The sequence below is a fragment of the Miniopterus schreibersii genome (assembly GCF_964146895.1).
Source record: "Miniopterus schreibersii genome assembly, chromosome: 19".
NCBI lineage: Eukaryota > Metazoa > Chordata > Mammalia > Chiroptera > Miniopteridae > Miniopterus > Miniopterus schreibersii.
Genome location: NC_138119.1, coordinates 1,499,764 through 1,519,913, shown reverse-complemented (window position 1 = coordinate 1,519,913; position 20,150 = coordinate 1,499,764). Strand labels below are relative to the sequence as shown.

General features: G+C 52.9%; 1 protein-coding gene across 1 annotated transcript in view; it reads left to right on the top strand.

The window, feature by feature from the left end:
• The window catches only part of DPYD (dihydropyrimidine dehydrogenase), a 316,316-nt gene that overhangs the window by 206,111 nt on the left and 90,055 nt on the right, over nt 1-20,150 (top strand). Inside the window, exons 15-16 of the mRNA XM_081122318.1 lie at nt 12,306-12,374; nt 14,010-14,093. Coding sequence (XP_080978444.1) covers nt 12,306-12,374; nt 14,010-14,093 — 153 coding nt within the window. The remainder of the gene's footprint in view (nt 1-12,305; nt 12,375-14,009; nt 14,094-20,150) is intronic.

Genomic DNA, 20,150 nt, shown 5'->3' with positions numbered 1-20,150 from the left:
CCCAGTGGAGGGCGCCTTTCCCCACCCACCTGCTTGCCCTCCAGCTCACCCCACGCACACCCGTGTCTGTCCGTAAGGCAGCGGGTGCATCCAGCCCTCGCCTGGCTCCCCACGGCCGCTGCTCAGTGGGCCACACGCCCCCGTCCTGCAGCCTCCTGGGCCCTCGCTCTGCCTCCAGCTCTTCCCCCCGCAAGAGCTCACGGGCTCTAGAGCATGTATTAGCTGTGCATCTTTACCTGCCGTCATCTTAGGCAACTGTAGCATCAACAGTTACGCTCTTCATTACTTTGTCTTCACATTTTACCCGCTGGCTACTTTGCCATCTTGTCTCGTTCGCTTTTTCCATAGACGGCTCCTGGTTTTGGTTTCCCAAAGAACTTGGGGGCAGAGACCCTGTTGTCTGAACAAAAGCCACACCTTCCACGTCCCCCACCGCGTGTGCTTTTTGATGTCTTAATTCCCCTTAATTCCCCTTAATTCCCCTCTTCATTCTGTCCAACCCCCAGCCCACTCCTGAGTCTACAACTCTCCTCTCCCAGCTCATACTCAATAAACGCTAATTTCAATGAATGCTTTTATTTTAATTGTGAGGAAAAACAGTGAAAATTATACAAAATAATGCAGCGAATAGTTTTGTGTGCGCTACCCACAGCTAACATGCCTGGGTGACGTCTATTTTGTAAAATGTCAGATATGCTTTATCTCTATTGAAGTTTACCTGTAAAGTAGGAGCACAACCTTATATGAAACCTCACTAACTGTAGGTCTTCGTTTCTATAAAACGTTTCTTCAAAGTTTTCCTCAGGAGCCAGAGCTGGATCTTTACAGGAGATTAGAGTTTTCAAAAAGTTATAGTCATAAAAGGAGAGTAGAAAGGTCTAATTTTCCCTTTTCTTTTGATATCTTTAGAGGTTTAGTCATAGAATACTCTTGGCTAATATTTAATTAATAAGAGAACACAATAATTTTACAATCTACTTTGATAATTATTGCTTTTATAGGATTCTCACACTACAATGAAATAGCTTGATTTACCCAATGTGTTCCAACAAGAGGTTCCAAATAGGCAAATCATCAATTTATTAAAGAGATCAGCTTAATAGTCTACTGTCTTGTATTAGTGTAAGGAGGACACCAGATATTTTGCATGTGTTTTCTTGAGTTGAAATATTTTGGTAACATCCAGTCATCCTGCTGATTTTAATCTACACTTAATAAAAAATTATTTATGCATGTCAAATGCACACATATTTATTATCTGGGAAACTCAAATTAATGAATGCCTTCCCCCCAAACTTTAATAATTTTTCATAATGTTCTACCTTAAACAGAGCCATCAGGTGCCCTCATGTATCTAAGGCAGACTCATTCTCTGTGTAATCTGTATTTAATAACTGTGAATCTATTTTATCACTTTATATGTTTTTTACAACTAAGAGAGTTTTAACTCTAGAAAGTTGATTTGGTTAGTCTGCACATGCCCCCTACTGGGGATCGAGCCCGCCACCTGGGCGTGTGCCCTGACCAGGAATGAAACTGGCCGCCCCCTGTGCACTGGGTGATGCTCACCCAGCTGATCCACGCCGGCCAGAGCTGAGCCACGCCAGCCAGGGCCGAGCCACACCAGCCAGAGCTGAGCCACGCCAGCCAGGGCCGAGCCACGCCAGCCAGAGCTGAGCCACACCAGCCAGGGCCGAGCCACACCAGCCAGGGCCGAGCCACGCCAGCCAGGGCCAAGCCACGCCAGCCAGAGCTGAGCCACGTCAGCCAGGCCGAGCGCCCTTTCCATAGGGGCTGCTTCTCCATGTGTCCGGAAAGAGCACTCAGTGTTTTCCAGGCATCACTTTTATGAGTTTTGTGAATAGCTCTGGAAGTGTGTGGGGTTTTTTAAATTATCTTTGGCTACATATTTTATTGGAGTTGTCCCTTATCATCATCAATAGGAAAAAATAAATATCATAATTGTTATATACTAAGAAAGTCCTACACAGAAGGACAAGCAAACGTGACAGGGTGCTGGTCCCTCGTAGAGGGGCGAGTCTTAGAGCCAAGGGCAGGCACACTGTGCTTCTGGTTGTACATCTGGCTTTGCTGTGGGCTTTCAGGCAAGATTTTGCATTCATAGGACAATTGAATGATACACAGAAATATTAATATTATTAAAATCAGTGTCAAGGAAGACTTTCCATGCAGAACGCCAGAAGAGAGATAAGAGCCGGAAAGCACAGGGCCCCTGAAGCTGGACCCTGGAGGGACAGCCCCGGGCTTCCCTGGGGAGACTGGCAGCATGTCCCAGGGCTGGTAACTTAATTGTGCGGATGCCTGATTTGGCGAGTCCCTTCAGATGAGAGCGAACTGGACCCGTCACCGAGATCACAATGGGTGGAAATGGACCTATTCAGTCCGCCTCTCAATGCCCGGATTCTTCCCGGTTGTCAGCGAGGCTTCGGGACAAAGGCTTAGCTCGTGCGGGTCGCGGGGCACTGTGTCGGCTCCGAGCTCACAATCGCCCGTGACCAATTCTGCACGCTCCCCGGCGGGAGGGACGCGGTGTCATTTTGTTCTCTCTTCTTTAGGATAATATCAGGCCTGAAAGGCAAGGAACAAAGGCAGCCGGGCTCTCCCTCCACCGTCCTCGCTCCGCCGCCGTCACCCCCCCTCCCACTGGGCCAGACAACCAGCCAGACGGACAAGGCCTGCAGCCTCGAACGCCAGCGAGAGTCCACGGCTGGGCCACGCCCCCTCGGGCCACAGAACGTGGCATGAGGCGTGGCCCGGCCGCAGGTTTCCTACTCATCTTAGTGAAACCGTCCTGGCGTGGCTCCTCCTGCCAGGACCACACGTGGCAGCGGCTGCTGGCTTCTTCCCCGACCGAGTCGCGTCGCTTAGCCCCTTGTTTCTTCTCTTCACTCAGAAATCTTTTTTGTTATGTTTTTATTGATTTTTAGAGAGAGAGGAAGGGGGAGGGTTAGAGAGAGAGAAACATCGATGAAAAAGAAACATCATCGGTCGGCTGCCTCCCGCGCGCCCCCTGCTGGGGGATGGAGCCCGCAACCCGGGGCGTGTGCGCTGACCGGGAATCGAACCCGTGACCTCTCGGTTCCTGGGTCAACGCTCAACCTCTGAGCCACGCTGGCCGGGCTCGCTCAGAAACCTTCACCTGCACGTCCATCCTCCAGAGTTTTCGCGCTGGCCCCAGACCTTCTCCCACTTCTCCAGGGAAACCGAGTGGGTTTTCCTGCAAATGGTCACTAAGAACCTCTTTGAAATAGGACCCTCGGAGGCTTGACAGGAAACAGGAACACCCTCGAGTGAGCAGAGTTAACGACGACTCGAGCGCGGCTCTGGGAGACACAGTGCTGAGGGCTCGGGAAGGGGGAACCTCGTAACTCTCGCAAGAACCTGAGGAGGAGGGGACCCTGAGGTCATCCATGTCACAGCTAAGAAACTGGGAGGCTGAGGGACTCGACCAGGTACACGCAGCAGGTCTGCGAAGGCTCCAGGATGCAGCTGGGTCCTCGGGACATGAGAGCTGGACACCGAGGAGAGAGATGAACAGAGAGCAGCGGCCCTGCTCTCAGGTTGCTCACAACCCGACGGGGGCGATACACAGGCAGGCTCAGAAGGCCTCTGTCCGGCGGGAAGCCGCGGCGTCCCGCGGACGCTGAGAGGAGCCAGTGCCCAGCAGCGGACGGGGCTGGGAGGAGCCCCTGCGGGGCCTGGAGCCACACGCACGTGTCGGCCGGCGTCTCACAGCCGGCGTCTGCTTACAAACTTGGGGTCGCAGGCATGGCGGCTGGAGAAGTCCCCAGGCCGCAGGGACTTGATTAGGACGTGCCAGGAATTCTGGCCTAGGAATGCCAGCTTTATCCTGGAAAGGGGGGGACCTCCTGCGAGATTTCATGCAGAAAAATGCCACGATGCCACGTGCCTTTGGGAAAGGTCCCGGGTGGCTCTGCAGAAACCTGCTGGAGAGCAGAGGAGGTGGGATGGCAGCAAATCCAGGGAGCGGAGGCGGCTCTGACAGTTCCGACACCCACACGATGGGATGAAAGTGTCACACGCTTTGGCATCACACACAGGCTGTTTTTTTAAAATATGTTGTTATTGATTTTAGAGAGAGAGGAAGGGAGGGGGAGAGGGAGAGAGAAACATCAATGGTGAGAGTCATTGATCGGCTGCCTCCCGCACGCCTCCCACTGGGGATCGAACCCGCAACCCGGGCCTGTGCCCTGACCCAGAATCCATCCGGCGACCGCCTGGTGCCTGGTGCCTGAGCACAGCGGCTGGGCGCACACGGACTCTCTGTCCGCCACAGAGAATCCCAGGGTCTGGTCGACGTGTCCCGTGCGCCGCTGGGAGCCACGCTCCTCCCTTCCGCTCAGCGGCTGCCTCTGGGAGGCCGGAGGCATCACTGGGTGGCCTTGTCCCCGCGCCTCCACCTGGGCCCAGTTGGGCACCAGACAGGTGGAGGAGAGAGGGGGCCGCCCCGCCAGCTCCCGGCACCCTGCACCGTGCCACACGAGCCCACACCTTTGTAAATAGCCCCTTTATTAATCGTTACTCAAATTACCCGCACGGAGCGGGCCATCTGCTTCCTGCCAGGCCTCTGATTAATACGAGAGGATGTGGGGAAACGGGCGTTTCCGTACCCTGTTAGTGGCGTTATTAATTACTGCGCCGCTCTGCGCAACACTCTGACCACAGCCGGGAGACTTCTGAATGCGTGTTTTCTTTGACCCAGAAATCTCTTAATTAAGAATGCACTCAGCGTTCTCATCTCCAGCACAGGTGTAGAAAAGTGTGTGTTGCGGTATTGTTTAATGGCTTAAAAAAAGAGAGAGAGAAAATGTTTATCTGTGGAGGCTGATTTAACAGGATCCAAGGTAAATTTTGGAATTAGAGCTCAGGTTGCAGAACAGTGTGCCTAATGCGGTCTCTTTGGTGTAAAAACGTATATTTTTACGTAGACGGACAACATTCAGAGGGTTCACATTTGTGAAAAGGGCCTAGAGGCAGAGGCATTTGGAGGTAGGTTTTACTTCCTCACGTTGCAGTTTTTCTAAACTGTTTCCATTCACCAACCTGCAATAAAAGTTATTTTTCATTTTTAGAAACTTCTTTAAAATGGAGATATTGGTGCCTGTCTCCTAAAGTTGTTGTGAGACTTAAAGGCGTAAGATACCTCCCACTGCTGTCAGGTGCGTGTCTACAGAAGGGCCTGGAGCAGGTGATCGGTGAGAAGGAGCCGAAGGGCGCTGGGCTGGAGGAGCTGAGATCTGAGGCGGGTGGACTGGGGGTGGCCAGAGCCCCTGACCCGCAAGTAGCCAGGGTGGGGCTCGTTGCATAAGGGGAGGGGAGGGCGAGGGGCCCCGATGCTCGGGTCTCATTTAAGCAACTGTGTGTCTGGTGGCTCCATTTACAGAAGACAGACGACAGCAGGAGACATAGATTTGGGGAGGTTGGGGATGCGTCAGGTTTGTGGTACAGAGTGTTTCTGGTGCGGGGAAGGCGTCGGGGAACAGCAGGCGGGATCTCCCGAGGAGCCGGCCTTTTCTTCACCCTGAAATGTCATCGTCGGGTGGGAGAGGGAGGCAGGAGCGGGACCGGCGGGAGTTCCCGTAGCCCCCGCTTCCATCTCGAATTTCCTCCCCTCTCATCAAGATCTGGGCTTCCTTTCCCCGTCCTCAAGAGTTCGGATGTCGTTGCTTCTTGGCTTCGACTAAAACCCGTGTCTGTTTAGTGCGATGTAATTTTCACCGGCAACCGCAGACGCGGGAAGAGCTCGGTGATCTAACAGCTCAGCCGAAGGGACTCCCTGCCCCCGCCTGTTCTCAAGATGTAGTTTTATGCGACGATTTTCATTCTTTCTGCCGCTGAATGTCTGATTGACGTATTTGATCACTTTTACTTTTCTTGTCATATTTTCTCATGGGGGAAACAATGTATCACACTTTTAATATAAAGAATCACTTTATATCCATGTGAATTAGAGCCAAAGGCAATTTTAATGCAGAACAACAGAGGTAAATTGTGTTTTGCAGAAAGGGTGTGAAAGAAAATAGCTAAATCAATAGTTTGTATCTACTTCCCACGTCTCTGTGTAATTATTAATACTTCATTCATCTAAAACCTCGGAAACATATTTACATGCGGGTTGTGCCAAAGGAAAAGCGGAAAGGAGAAGAAGAAACACTGTTAAATGACCTTCTAACCCCTTCCATGAAATATTTTTTAAAGAAAGGGATGATAGAGCAGCGATGTCAAGATATTCTGCATAGCTTGTCTTTATCGAATAAGGAATCTTTTTATTAAGGAACCGGGAAGAGTAGATGTATGATTGAAGGGAGCGTGTTTAGTATGTGTCCGGATCCATCTAGATTGACAGCACTCGGGGACACGAATTTCCCCGGAGAGACGGAGTGACGGGTGTCAGCGGGTGGCGTCATTGGCTTCCAGGTTCCATTATTAAATTGATGAGAGATAATCCCTCTGCTTCTCGGCGACATGGCAGGGTTTGCCGTGGTGAACACGCTTACGGCCTGGGATTCAATGTTCTCGGTAGTTTTTAATAAGAAGCATATTTTATTTCAATATTGAAAAAAATTGCAGTGGATGCAATATAATAGAATCAGATATTCCAGGGAACAGCATGTCTATTTAAGGAGCGTTTTGCTTACTGTATTTAGCTCTGTTTAAATAAAAGTGCTTCTTAGGTTTTCTTCCACCATTCAGCTGGCACAGGTCTGTCTGGAGGCTCACGCTGTGAGATGTTATTTGTTGACTTTGAACTTTACATATGCGGTTTAGTGTTTGCATATGAGAAACGTATGCTAATTTTAGAGGCCGGATGCTAGACTGCATTCCGGGGGGAGGCAGGGTCGGGGGCCATGGGTCTGGGCCACGTGTCCCTCCTTCCCTCCCCGGTGGCCCCTCCTGGGACACTTCGTCTCAGGAAAGAACAGCATGGCTCCCGAAGAAGCGTCCCTCCGTCTCTGCATTCTTATTCTTACATTCTTATTTAGTAAGAATGTAAGAGGCTTTTGTTTTGCTTTTATACGTTTTGTTCCAAACACAAGGCCAGGGACCATGGGCCCTTTGTTCTCAGTCGCTGAAAACTGTAGCGTACGGGAAACCTCCTCACCGCATGGCGTTCACCTTGGTGCCTGGAAAGTGCATTAGAGGCATTTACGAGCCGGGGGGTCGGGCTGCACCTGAGACTCCGTCCGCGTCAGGAGCGTGATGGCAGCCGACTGTCGCCACGTGTGTGTGCGGGGGGGCGGGGCCTCCCCTCACCTCCGTTCGATGACAGGACAACGGGAGCTGTTTGTAAATAACTCAGAAGGGTCTGAACTAGAATTTGTCTTTTAAATCACATTATTCCAGAGGCTCCTCCTGGCGTTATTTTCAGTAATTAAACCAATCAGTGCTGTAGTTTTTATAATGTGCTGTAGTTTTTACTCTGAAAATACAGCGTAATTATCACAACAGAAAACATTTGGTGACCTGAAATTGCCGTCTTACTCTTCCCAAAATTTTAATTGTGCACACCTCTGCACGGTGCTTCCCAAGGCAAGATATGCCTGTAATTTCTTTTGTAATTTTGTTTTTAACCCTCGCCTGAGGATATTTTTTTCCATTGCTTTTCAGAGAGAGTGGAACAGGGAGAGAGAGAGAGAAACATCGATGTGAGAGAGACACTTGGGTCGGTTCCTTCCGCACCCACCCCGACGAGGGCCGGGGTCGAGCCTGCAACCCAGGTACGTGCCCTTGGTTGAAACTGAACCCGGGACCCTTCAGTCTGTGGCCGGCGCTCTAACCACGGAGCCACACCGGCAAGGGCATGAATTTATTTTTTAAACAAACTTTCAAATTGCAGAATTTTACATAGTAAGAAAACTGTGTGATCTCCCTTATTTAGAGGACGGCGAACCCCGGCCATGCAATCGCCTCATTTCAAAAGGCTACTTTTCTATTTGTTTGGAAAGTTTCGAAGGTCCTGTAATTACACCAGGGAGACGGGAGAGAGAAGATTACACAGCGGACACCTCACCCTTGTTCCTTAGAAACAGCAGCGACGGTCACATCTGCGCGTCCGCGAGCAAGCCAGGAGGCGTGAGCCGCGAGGCAGGAGCCCTTACGGGGAAGATACGCTTCCCCTGTTTGCAGACTTTCAATACATTACTGGGGGGGGGGGGGGCATCCGATTTCAAACTCAGAGAAGACCCTCCAGCGCCTGCTTTGGGTCAGAACTGCTGACGCATCGATTGTAGGCAAACGTGTCTGCAGCCTGGCAGTTGAAATAGCGAATATTGATGCTAGGAAGTTTTGTGAAATGACTAATGAGTGATTTGGGGGCCCCCCCGTGTGTTTAACGGGGTGTGTGCCCTTTGCGCGTGGTCAGCGTGAGCGCCTCTCGCCGCGCGGGAGCCTGCGGGCGGCTTAGGCCGTTTCTGGGTTTCGGTCAGGCTGCCCTGCGGCGTCTCCGCGCAGCTAACGCGAATTTAGCAGGGACTGCGTTGCGGTTTTTTTTTGGATGCAGATCAGGACCAGATGCCAGCGCTCTGGTTCAGCCGCCGCATGAAGTTTATACGAGGAAGGTGCTGTCATCGGGCCTGTTGCCAGTCCCTCAGCCGGGCTTCCGAGGGAACGCCTCGGACTGAAATTCGGAACATAGATGAACCCGGGTGTTTACGGAGCGCGGGGAACAGCTTTCGTTGTTCCTGACTATCAGCAGCGTAGGACGGGGGGAGGGAGTCGTTTATCAATACCCGGGGTGCCAGGAATGTTACCAGTTGTCCCGAGAGCGAGGCCGTCAGAGGTGTGTCTCCGAGCTGTTTGCGGGGCCAAGCAGGGACCCCACCTGGGACGCGCTCCCGGAGCAGAGGGTCCGATGGGCGAGGGGGCCGGGGGCGCGGTGGGAGCTGCGGCCGGAGGGGCCAGAGGGCAGGGCAGGGAGACGGAGGCTGTGGCCTCGCCCGCGCCTCGGGCGCCCGTCTCCCGGCGGGGCGCTGACGGAGGTGTCTCCGGGGAGAGGGTGGCGGGCGACGGCTGACTGCGCAGCGGACAGGAGCGGTGGGTGCGGTGGAAATGTTGTGTCTCGTGCGGAGCGTGGGTTAGAAGACAGCTTCCAGCTCCGCGGCTCGAAGGCGCCTCACCCTCCGAGGTGCAGGCACGATTCTTGGTGCCCCCCATCCTTCCCCGCCTCGCCCTGCCCCGGCCCCTGCCTGCCGCTCTGTCCCTGGTGGCACCTGTTGGCAGTCGTGGCGTCACCCTGTCCTTCCAACCGGGACGTATGCAGGCCTGGGGCTCACGGTTCCTACAAGTGTCTCTAAGGAGGAAAACAATTTTAACCTCAATTCTGATAAAACAGTCTCAGCCCAGAAACACAGTTTAATAAAAAGGCGTCCTCGATATGTTTCCTAGCAGTTCATGAAATCTTAAAATATTTTAATTGTTAAATATCTATAAAATGTGAATCTGTGTATAAAATGTGCTTTTGTGGAGCCCCCTCTCTTTTAAAACTACCTGAATTTACAAATATAATAAGCCCCCCATGACACTACGGAAAGGTCAAAGGGCTGGAGAGATGACGCCCCGTCCCCTTTCCAGTGACACATTTTAAAAGTCTTATCTGTGGGCGTTTAAAACCAAAGCATCACTCTACTCCAAAAGGTCACTGTTTGCACTCTAACTAAGTTGTAGAAAATGGCAAATCTGAATATGACATTGTTTTCTTAGTTATATAAATAATCAACTTTCACTGAAAAATATTTTATGTCGAATTATAATACCATGTAATTCTCAGAATAATCCCTGTGAAATAAGTCTGGCAATAAAAATGGACACACATCAAATTAAGTCCACCGTGTACAAAAAATCAGCCCACAAGTTTTTCTATAAATGGGTGATTGAGACTCATGAAAAATGACCCAGAAAAAAATATATGATAGCCAAACAGCTCAACATTTGCACTTACTCTTATTGGCTGAACAGTCACGAGTAGTTGTTTGTCTTGAAATAAGCTTATTTCCCTCTCTGTGGAATGGGGCTGACGATTTCTACTTTGTCACGTTCCAAGGATTGCAGGTAACGTATGTGACATGCTTAACGCAGGCTGGGCACATACAAGTTATTACCTGTCACTGTTGTAGTTGCTCTGTGGTATCAGTTAGCTTTGTCTGCATAAGAAAAACACCCCGAACTTAGTGGATTGACCCAACTATTCACTCAGTTCACAATTTTGTATGTTAGCAGTTGGGCTGAGCCAAGCTGCGGGCTCTTCTGGCCTCAGCTGGCCCCACTCCGTCCACAGTCGACGCTGGTGGCCCAGGGCCCCTGGTGTGTGGTGGCCTCAGCGGATGGTTCATTCCCGGGCCGGGTGTCTCGGGCCCAGCAGCCGGCGCCGCTTGGTCGCACAGCTGGGCAGAATGTCAAGAGAGCGGAAGAGGGCAGGCCCCTTCGAGCCCCAGTTTAGCGCAGACGCATCCCTTCTGCCTGTCCTGTTGACTGAAAAAAGTCACCGCGCAGCCCCGATCGAGGGGTGGGTGACGGGTCCCCCGCTGCACAGTCACATTGCGGAGGGGCCTGGGCACCGGGAGGGGTCACATTTTTCCACATCTTCTACCACAAGAGGGTTGAGGACACCAAAGCACGTGGAATCTGTAAGGTAAATTGAAATGATAGGAAATCCATGTGGGATGGTCTTGATGCTGTGGGGAGAGACCTGGGCCAAAGGCCAGATGGTGGTCCGGCCGCTGCTGCGGATGAACTCGACCCTGGCAAACAGTTTAAATGGCCTGCGCTCTGTATAAGGTTTCCTAAAGTCAGGGTTATCCTGTGGAACAAATGAGAGAATGTATATGAAAATGTGCCTTAAGCGTAACTCTATAAACAGATATAATAGATTTCTATTCTTTGATGTAAAGTATTCGTCATGAATTATAAGAGGTGCTTCGACCTCTCGCCTGTCTGTCTGTCTGTCTCATTCCCTCTCTGGAATGTAGACGTTCCCTTACATTTAGGTATTGGGATTGGCAATAAAAACGTGTAGTACTTGGGATTCCTTTTCTCAGCTCCCTATTTTAATATTCCTTTGAGGCAAACGTGTTGAATTCCAATTGTGTACAAGGTACAATACTGGGTACTAGAGATATAAAGATGAAAAGATGGGCCCTGCCCCCCAAAACTTTGGTCCTCAGTTGAAAATATTACAAACAACAATTTGACACAATATGATAACATTATGTGATCTCAGAAGAGGGGGTCCTGACCGCCAGGGGAGGGAGGGAGAACCGGGAAGGCTTCCTCGGGAAGGTGATGTCCGAACGGGACACAGCAGTTCAGGACAGAAGAAGTTAAAATTCAGACCCAGTGCCTGGCTGGTTAGAAAGCACTGTTTCAGGCCCTTGTCTGTATAAACCTGCTTCCCACCTGGGCGCCGAGCTCACTGCCCACGGAGAGTAGCCGCTCATTCCCCCGAAGCTAACCTGAGCCGCTCGAGAGTTTCCTTCAGCACGGCGCCCGGCGCCCCCCTCTGCCTAACCCGTTTCCCACGGCCGCCCTCCAGCCGCTGCAGAATCGATTAGGAGCCGCTTTCCCTGGCGCCTCCCTTCCCCGAGTCACGCAGGTGCAAGCCACCCCCCTGGCCCTCGGCTCGGCGCGTCCTGGTTCACGCGCTCTCGTGATCCCCGCGTCACGTTACATGTCTCCTTTATCGCGCCATGTGCTCCCGAGCACAGGGACCGCTCCTTCTTCTCGCGGACAAAGGAGCAGCCACGTGGCCAGGAGAATGCAGAGCAGTCCGGGCAGGGCGCGGCGTTCCCGCGTGCTTGGGGCGGACGCGGCCTCCTGGCTGCGGCCCGGGTGGGAGAGTTGGCCGGCGCGTGGCTCGGTTGGTTGGAGCGCCGTCCCGGGCACCGAAAGGTTGCTGATTCGATTTCCGGGCAGGGTACATGCCTAGGTTTCGGGGTTCAGTCCCCAGTGGGAGGCAGCCAGTCGATGTTTCTCTCATTCATCCATGTTTCTCTCTCTCGTCTCTCTCTTTGCCTCTAAAATCAGTAAAACATCCCAGGTGAAGATTTAAACAAAAAAAATGAACAGGAACGTCGCTAGTATAAGTCGGAAGCCCCCAGTCTCATCCTTTACTTCCCTTGGAATCATCTGCTGTTATTTAACGATTTGCCTTTCAGCAGATGCACAACTAATTTTATAACGTTGTTTGCATTTCACGGGCGCGGAGGCCGCCCGCCGCCCTGTGCGCGAAGCCGCGGCCGTCGCACCGACGCTCTGTCTTCTTCTTGCAGGTCCTGATCGCCAGCATCATGTGCAGCTACAGCAAGGACGACTGGATGGCGCTCGCCAGGATGGCCGAGGTAACGGCTCCTCAGCGCGCCCTTATTTTATTCCTCTTCTTCTGTTTTTATTAGTTGTAAATAAAGAGCTGCCATGAAAAATAACCCCGGAGCAGTAAAATTGAATGGAGTGTGGCAACTCAAAAACACTCCTATTATAATCTGTTTACCCGGCGTTTTCATTAAAATGATGGAAATGTAAATTTAAAAGGAATCTATCCCGTGAAAGTGGTCCCTTGGATTCGCACGCTACCCGAAAACCCTTCCTCCTCTGAATGCATTTACTCGCTATTTGCATAGTAAGCAAACGGTATATGGTGATGGATGTCATGATAAAATTTAATTCCACCTTCGAGAGCCTAACTCGATCTTACCTTGCCCGTAGGCAGGCCGATCTGACAGCCAGGGAAGAAGTTTTGAATATAAAACCCTTGACTCTTTATAATATAAAAGGTTCGTTTAAGACTGTTGGAGGGGGAATGCAGACACGCGGGGAGGGCCCGGGCAGAAGGTTCCAGAATGGACGCCGGCCAGCCGGTGTTCTGACACTATCGACTGACTCCTGTCCCGGTGCAGACAGCTAACCAAGGGCCTCAGATTTGTGTCTCAGACACAAAAGCGCACTGAGCCTTCCACGCTGAGGTCCACCGCGGCGTCTTGAAAAACGCCCTCCACCGATGTAGCTGGGGTTTTGCGAAGCGCCTCAGATACAGAGACAGCTCAATCCAGCCCCACTTATGAACTAACGACTCCACATTATGTTTGAAAATGTTGGCCGTACAATTTATTTGGGTATCTTAAAACCATGCGGGGAAAATTACTTCTGGGGCTTGGGGGTGAAATTAAACATGACCAGTAATTGGCTTCATAATCTTGGGCGCTGAGTCCATTTTCCACGTGTGTTTACCTAATTGACCGTGAAATCGTCCGCAGAGCCGGCGCCTGGCGTGAGCCCGGCCGATGGGAAGGCGGCTGTGATGAATCTCTCTATCACGCTGCTGGCTTCTCTGCCCTTCTGTCGGGAAAAAATACCTTAAAATGTTTCTTCGGGACGGGCGTTGAAATGAGCGGATTTTACTTTGAAGGAGCCAGAAGGCTCCGTGTTAGTAACACACTGACCGACTTAAAGACGTTTCCATAGGGATTATTCTGAGAATTACGTGCTGTTATATATTTGACATAAAATATTTTTCAGTGAAATTTGATCATTTATTTATATAACTAAGAAAATAATGTCATATTCAGATGTGCCATTTTCTGCAACTTAATTAGTGTGCACACAATGACATTTTGGAGTAGAGCGGAATGAGTGAGGTCAGACAGACCTGTGCTCACATCTCCCCCACACCCCTCAACAGCCAGGCCTGGGCTTTGGTTTTCTTGTGTGTAAAACGTTCCCTAGCGACCCAGATTGTGCGAATTCCAGACGACACAGGTAAGGCACGAGTGTCCCTTAGCAGCGCTCGGTAAATATTGGTGATTATTGTCTTATACGCTCTAATTTGGGGGCCAGAACACACCTCCCAGGACGGCCGTCATAGGGAAAGCAGGGGCTTGCGAGGTGGCCCACGTGCCCTGTTTTTATGGATGGCGACAGCTTTTTGGTTCACAAATAAAGCTTTGTCCTTTCCCTCCCTCCCCTTGTGTGTCTCACAGGCTTCTGGAGCGGATGCCCTGGAGTTAAACCTGTCGTGTCCACACGGCATGGGCGAAAGGGGAATGGGCCTGGCCTGCGGGCAGGTAAGGACCCCGATGGCTGTCCGCGGTCCGTCTGCGCGGGGAATGGGCCCTGGACCCGTGCTCGCTGTCCCTCGGGCGGATCGGACTGGCTGGGCCTGCCAGGTCTGCGCTGTTTCAGTAGTTAGTGCTCAAAAAGGGAAAACTGAAGAAAGCCGGGGTTGGAGCCACGGTTAGTTTGAGGAAAACCTCACATTCCGTGCCCGACGGGAGGTCAGATGGGAACCAGTGGTTCTCCAAAGGGCGGGAGCGGAATCCGCCGATTTCCGCGCCGTGTTCCAGTCGCTCCCGACGCCGACGGGCCCCGAGCAGGAGGCCCTGCGGGCTGTGCACACGCATCGTGCTCTGCCGCCGACGGGCCCCGCACGCGTTGCGTTTTACATTCCTGAGCATCCGACCATCATCATCCCGCGGCTGCGGGGGGGGGGAGCCGCAAAGAGACTTAGATGCTGTTTTTATTTTTGGAGACAGTGAACGGGAGCTTTGTGAAACGCTTTCAAAAACCTAACGCACCGAATGTGGAAATACACATTACTGTGAAGAAAACGCAGCCTCTTTATGTGACCGGGGACAGTGCGGTTCGATGGGAGCCACGAAAAGCTTAATGTCAGCGCCTGATTTAGCTTTTAAGCCCAGGGGGAAACGGTGTGAATTAAATAATACGGAATGTTGTAATTTACAACAAATGTCCCAGTCCTGGAAAGTTTACTTTTTATCTCCACATCGGGCACAGGGCCTTGCACATAGTAGGTGCCCAATTCTTTTTTTTCTTTCTTTCTTTCTTTTTTTTCAAGTTATCAAATTATTTGAGTTACACTCAGAGGCCAGAAGCCCTGATGGAGAAGGGAGAGGATTTCTGTTTATTCAAATGTGCATGGGCCGCTGTTTTCACATTAGCATTCAGGGGGGATTTTTAAGGGCCTCGTACATATTTAATTCACATTCAGGATAGATCGCTGACTCGGAAGAGACCGCCAGGGGCAGCGGGAGGTCAGAGCCCGCCCTGGGGCGTCTCTGCTCCCCACGCAGCAGGTCCCTGCGGCGACAGGACCCTGAGGCAGAGCCACGCCCCAGCCCGCCCAGCGCGGGAGAGCGTCCTCATGCTTCGCCGTGACCACCGGATAAAAACAGCCGTGGGAAATTTAAATCTACTGACCAATCATTTTTAAAGGATGCATTTTAACGTATAGTCTTTGACGCAGAAATGGCAGTTATTTTGCAAGTGTTGCCCCAGCCTTGACCTCAGTCTTTAGGGTGGGCGTTTGCTCCGCGAACACACCTGCACCTCCCCCGCTGTCCGGGGCCTTAGGCGCGCCCTCTCCGGGGAATTACGCGGCCACATCGGGGTTTGCACCCGAGTGAGGAGGCCAGGGGCTAAGACTTTGCAGTTAAACTCACCGTTTTCCAAAACTGCTGGGTAACGTACGTCCCAGCACCATGCCACTTAGGCTGAAGGCCAGAGGAGCATCTCCATTCCCCGCGTCGTTAGAATCTCTAAACTAAAGCCAATTATCCCTCTTTGCCGAGTTTAGAAATTTTCCTTTGAATTACATTATCTCGTAAATTATCTAATTGAAAAATAAAGCTCATTTAATCATGTTTTGCTCCAACGTAATTTAAATGGTGACTCTGCCTCAGGACACAGGAGTGTTCAGTGTTTCAAGTGGAGGGAAGGAGAGCATTAGCCCACTAAGAATAAATAAACCAGAGCTTTGCCGTAACGGCGGCGCGTCCGAGTGGGCGCCACACGGCTGGGAGCCGTTCCAGTGCCTCCTCCCATCGCGGTGGGACCGGGTTCCACCCGTGGGCGCTCCCGTGGGCACCACCGGGGCCCGAGAGAAACTGCTTCCCGGGGGACACGTGCTGACCGTAGGGCTCCGGCTGGGACAGTGTCCACGAGAAGCGCTCGCCTGCACTTTCCACACGTCTCGTGTTTCTAGACACACAGCGGCCTCAGCCCCGAGGAAGACGCCGGGCCCCGCAGTCCGCTCAGCGCATGTCTTCCCTGAGCCTCTGCCGTTTCCCTCCTTCGTCTCAAGTCTTTTCTTGCAAATAATCTCTCCGGCGAAAACGACAGCCTTTGCGCCTACGTGCTTTTAAATGAACTGCCTGCGTAGATATTTAAACACGTGCATGTGTGTTGAAGCTCTATACATGTTCCCAGAAACGACCAAAACCGTGGAACTGGTCAACAGAGGAGGCTGTGACGTCTGCGCTACGTCGTTCCTATTCATGGGCTTTGGAGGCACGAAGACCATCGCAAGCTGACCTTGGGAACTGGATCTGTGCATCTTCGGCACCGTGAAGCTTGATATAAAATCTTCGACACGTGCCAAGGGTTTAAACGTCGCCTCGTGCTTTGTTTTCCCTCCGCAGCTCTGTCGCCTGATGCGGCCCCTCACTCAGCACCAGTGTCCGTCTCCGAGGTGTGGGGCTGGGCCAGACGCCCTCCGAACCCTCTGCCAGCCCTGGGGGTTCTGCGAACGCTGCCCCGGCCGGTCGCGGGCCGGTCACCTTGATTTTGACCTACCCGTAAAAAGCGTTGATAAAACAAAAGCAACTGAAGAAATAAAGTCATACTATGTTGTTCTTTTAAAAGACACTCTGACCTCCTCCGTGGCCTGCGCAAAAGTCCGCGTTTTACCATGTGCTTCCTACGTATTTTCCATCAGCTGCACTGCCCCCTTTTTGGTGCATCTCACGTCGTTTGTTTAAAGAAGCTTTGGTTTAGTGCGCGACTTGCACCCGGTGCGGCCGAAACAGAGCCCGGGGTCGCCTGGCGTCGGCTGTCCTGTCAGATTTTACCGCCTTAGCCCGTGGTAACCCCCCCGTAACCTCGGTGCTCAAGCAAAGGTGGGAACCCACTCCCTCCTTTGTCACGCACACGCCAGAGGGCCAGAGTCACGTTAGAGCAAGAAAAAAAATAGCTTAGTCTCTTCCTTGGGTGAAGGGATTAAGCAAAGAAAAAAAAAGAAGGACTCGCGGACACAGCCCAGTGTGGCCGCTGTTGGGCCGAACCCGCCCGGACAGGCCCCGGGGCCGACTCTGCGCTCTCGCGGACCCGTATTCCCTCTGCCTGGAGCTCATGTCCTTCCCACTGAAACGGCCCAGATAGCAGTCGCCCGTCTAGTTCTCTTTGGAACGACGCCTGACTCCTTAACCGCGTCTGTCCCGTCAACTGCCCCGACCCGCCACGAGAGGAGAAGAGAAGCAGGTGCTCGAGCGGGTTGGAGGCGGAGGCCCGACGCCCGCCTCAGCGGCATCGCGGCGGCCGGAGGCCGAGTCGCCGTCGATGAGTCTGAATCTCTCTGGGTCCGAAGAGGCCACACAACTGCGCTTTTTCTGGCCCCGGTGGGATTCCCGTTGCCAGCGGCTGGGCCGCCTGCCTGGCAGGTGTCGTGGCTCCGTCGAGCCCACGTGTTTCAGGGACGACTCCGTTGGATGGAAAATTCCAAAATAATCGTGTCATCGACAGAAAGGCGGCCGTGGCCGCCCCTCATGAATAAACGAGGCGGTGCCGCCATCGCCCCCCCCCCCCACGCCCGCTGCCCGCAGGCCCCTCCTTTCGTTTACACCCGCCCTCCGCGTGCGATTTCCAAACGCCACCGTGTTCAGTTCAAACCACCGTCACGTTAATGTCACCACCAGGAAGCCCCCACACGGTCCTGCTTTCCTGGTGACTCCGCTCGGCAGGAACAGGCCGAAAAGTGCGACGTCTCAAAGCGCCGAGCGATCCTGAGCAGTTACCGACGCGCAGGAGGGGCCCCCGGAGCAGCGCTTTGCTGTTTCCCTCACGGTCTCCTTTACCCTCAAAACGCAGTTTGCGCCAACGCGGTCCGCGTGTCACAGAAAGGAGCGCCAACGCTTTCATAAGGCATGAACCGCAGGTTATCGCTCTCGCCCTCGCCGTGAGGCGGGTCACGGGCCACAGACGGCAGCAGTCGCCCCGGAGGGGCTTCGGGAGCCCCAGCCCCTCCCCTCGGCCCGGCGGCCTCTCAGGAGAGAATTTCACCGGCGCTTCGCTCTCCGTAGAAAGGGCTGGAGCCCGCTAGTGACACGTCTCGCTTGAAGCTCCTCTGTATCCATACTAACGAAGAGGCCAGTTGCCTGAAAACGGGCGGAAAGTGCACTATGGATGACCTTTATTTTTATGTGACCTAGATGATTTCCCCCTCTCCAAATTTATTTGTAAAGAGAAACCCTAACAGCTTTCTGTAAATCTCCAGCCACGATTAAAATATCATGCAATTTTCCAGTTACGGCCGTTAATTGCCAAGGTCTGTTTTTCTTTTAAAACCCATGTTTATTGAATCAGTTTGATGCCACCCCTCCCCTAAGGGGGGCAGTACCCTGTGTGGGGCATCTAGAAACTCCTCCTGGGAGCGGGTGATTGTTCTGGGAAGCTGAAGGGGGGACACCCCCGTGGCCGTGCCCTGAGAGGGAGCCCACCCCGATTTCACCAGGCGTGCGGCCGGCCGCCCCCCGGGCCTGCCCTGCCTGCTGCCCCCCGGGCCTCCCTGCCTGCTGCCCCCCGGGCCTGCCCCGGGGTGGGCAGGAAGCCGTCGATGGTGGGCGTTTCCACACAGCTGGGTGGTGGTGAGCGACTGCGATGAATTGTGAGCCTCTCCCCGAGACGGTGACACGGTGCACTGGCGGGGCCGCGGGTGGGGCGGTCAGAAAATCCGCTATTTGACATTTTTGCTGCTTTTCCTTACCAGATGCCATGCTGGCCTTTCCCTGTCATCCTGTTCCCTTTCTCTGGGTCTGTTGTTTTGCGGTTTCCTGGCTGACAGTTCTTTGCTCCGCTGGCTGGCTTTGTGCTTTGTGTTCCCTGGTTTCTGCCTTCGAGGGCTCCCCCCTTCTCGTCTCCTGTGCCGCGAGCCCCCCTCTCCCGCCGTCACCACCCGGCGCCCTCCTTCCCTTTCCCTTCCTGCCGGCCTGTCTCATGAGTGCGGACGGACACACGGCTCTTTCCACGGGGCCCTGCGGCCGGCCTGTCCCTCCTCAGCGCGGGCGCACCCCCCTGGGCGAGCTCCGCGCTTTGTTCCAAGAATCCCAAACCCGCGTTCGAGGAGAGCCAGGGCCGATGGCGACGTCGGCAGTCGGGGCAACCAGCACAGTCTCTGAGAGCTGCGCAGACCCGCTTCTTCCCTCAGGTCAGCTCACCTCGCACCCAGGCCCCTGCTTCTCACTTCAGGTTGTTTAGTATTTTCACGTTTCCCCCAACAGGACGTCCGTCCCACAGCAGCAATTGTTTGACACGAATCCCTGCAGATCTGCTCATCTGCTCTTTCCTTTACTGTTTGTCCATTGATAGAACGACAGTTCTGGGGGTTGGAACGAGTTCACCGGCTGTCCATTGAGCGGCTAGTCCGTGGCGGGAACTGTGCGGGTGCTGAGGACACGGGACACCATCTGTTTTCCGTTCTTACTTGGTCGGTCCCTGTTCCCAGTTTCTTCCCCCTTCCCCTGGGCATTGCCTCTTGTCACCCAGCTTCATCTATTTTCTCTTCTGTGATCCCTTCAGACCCAGCGCTCCTCTTTGTTATTTAGATCTGTTTGCAGAGAACTGATTTTCTGCCTAAATTCGCTGCATTGGGTTAGAAAGCTCAGGTCTGCTTGTCAGGGACACCCAAGAACGTGCCAGATTCTTCATTCCCATTCCCGTGTTGCTGCTAAAGACAAACCTCACCTCTCCTGCGACTGTGGATCTTAGATCACCTTGGACGTGCCCAAGGGGATACTTGCCTACACAAGTTGTCCGGATGGGTGAATATAAAAATGCCTGGGCAGCCCGGGCGGGCGTGGCTCAGCGGTGGAGCGTCGACCTAGGATCCAGGCGATCGGGGTTCGATTCCCGGTCAGGGCACATGCCCGGGTTGTGGGCTCGATCAATGACTCTCTCATCATTGATGTTTCTCTCTCTCTCTCTCCTTTCCTCTCTCTGAAATCAATAAAGATATATTTAAATAAATAAGTAAATAAAATAAAATAATAAAAATGCCTGGGCAGCCACAGTGAGTAGAAAGTGAGAGAGAAAGTGAGCAGGGTGGGAAGGCT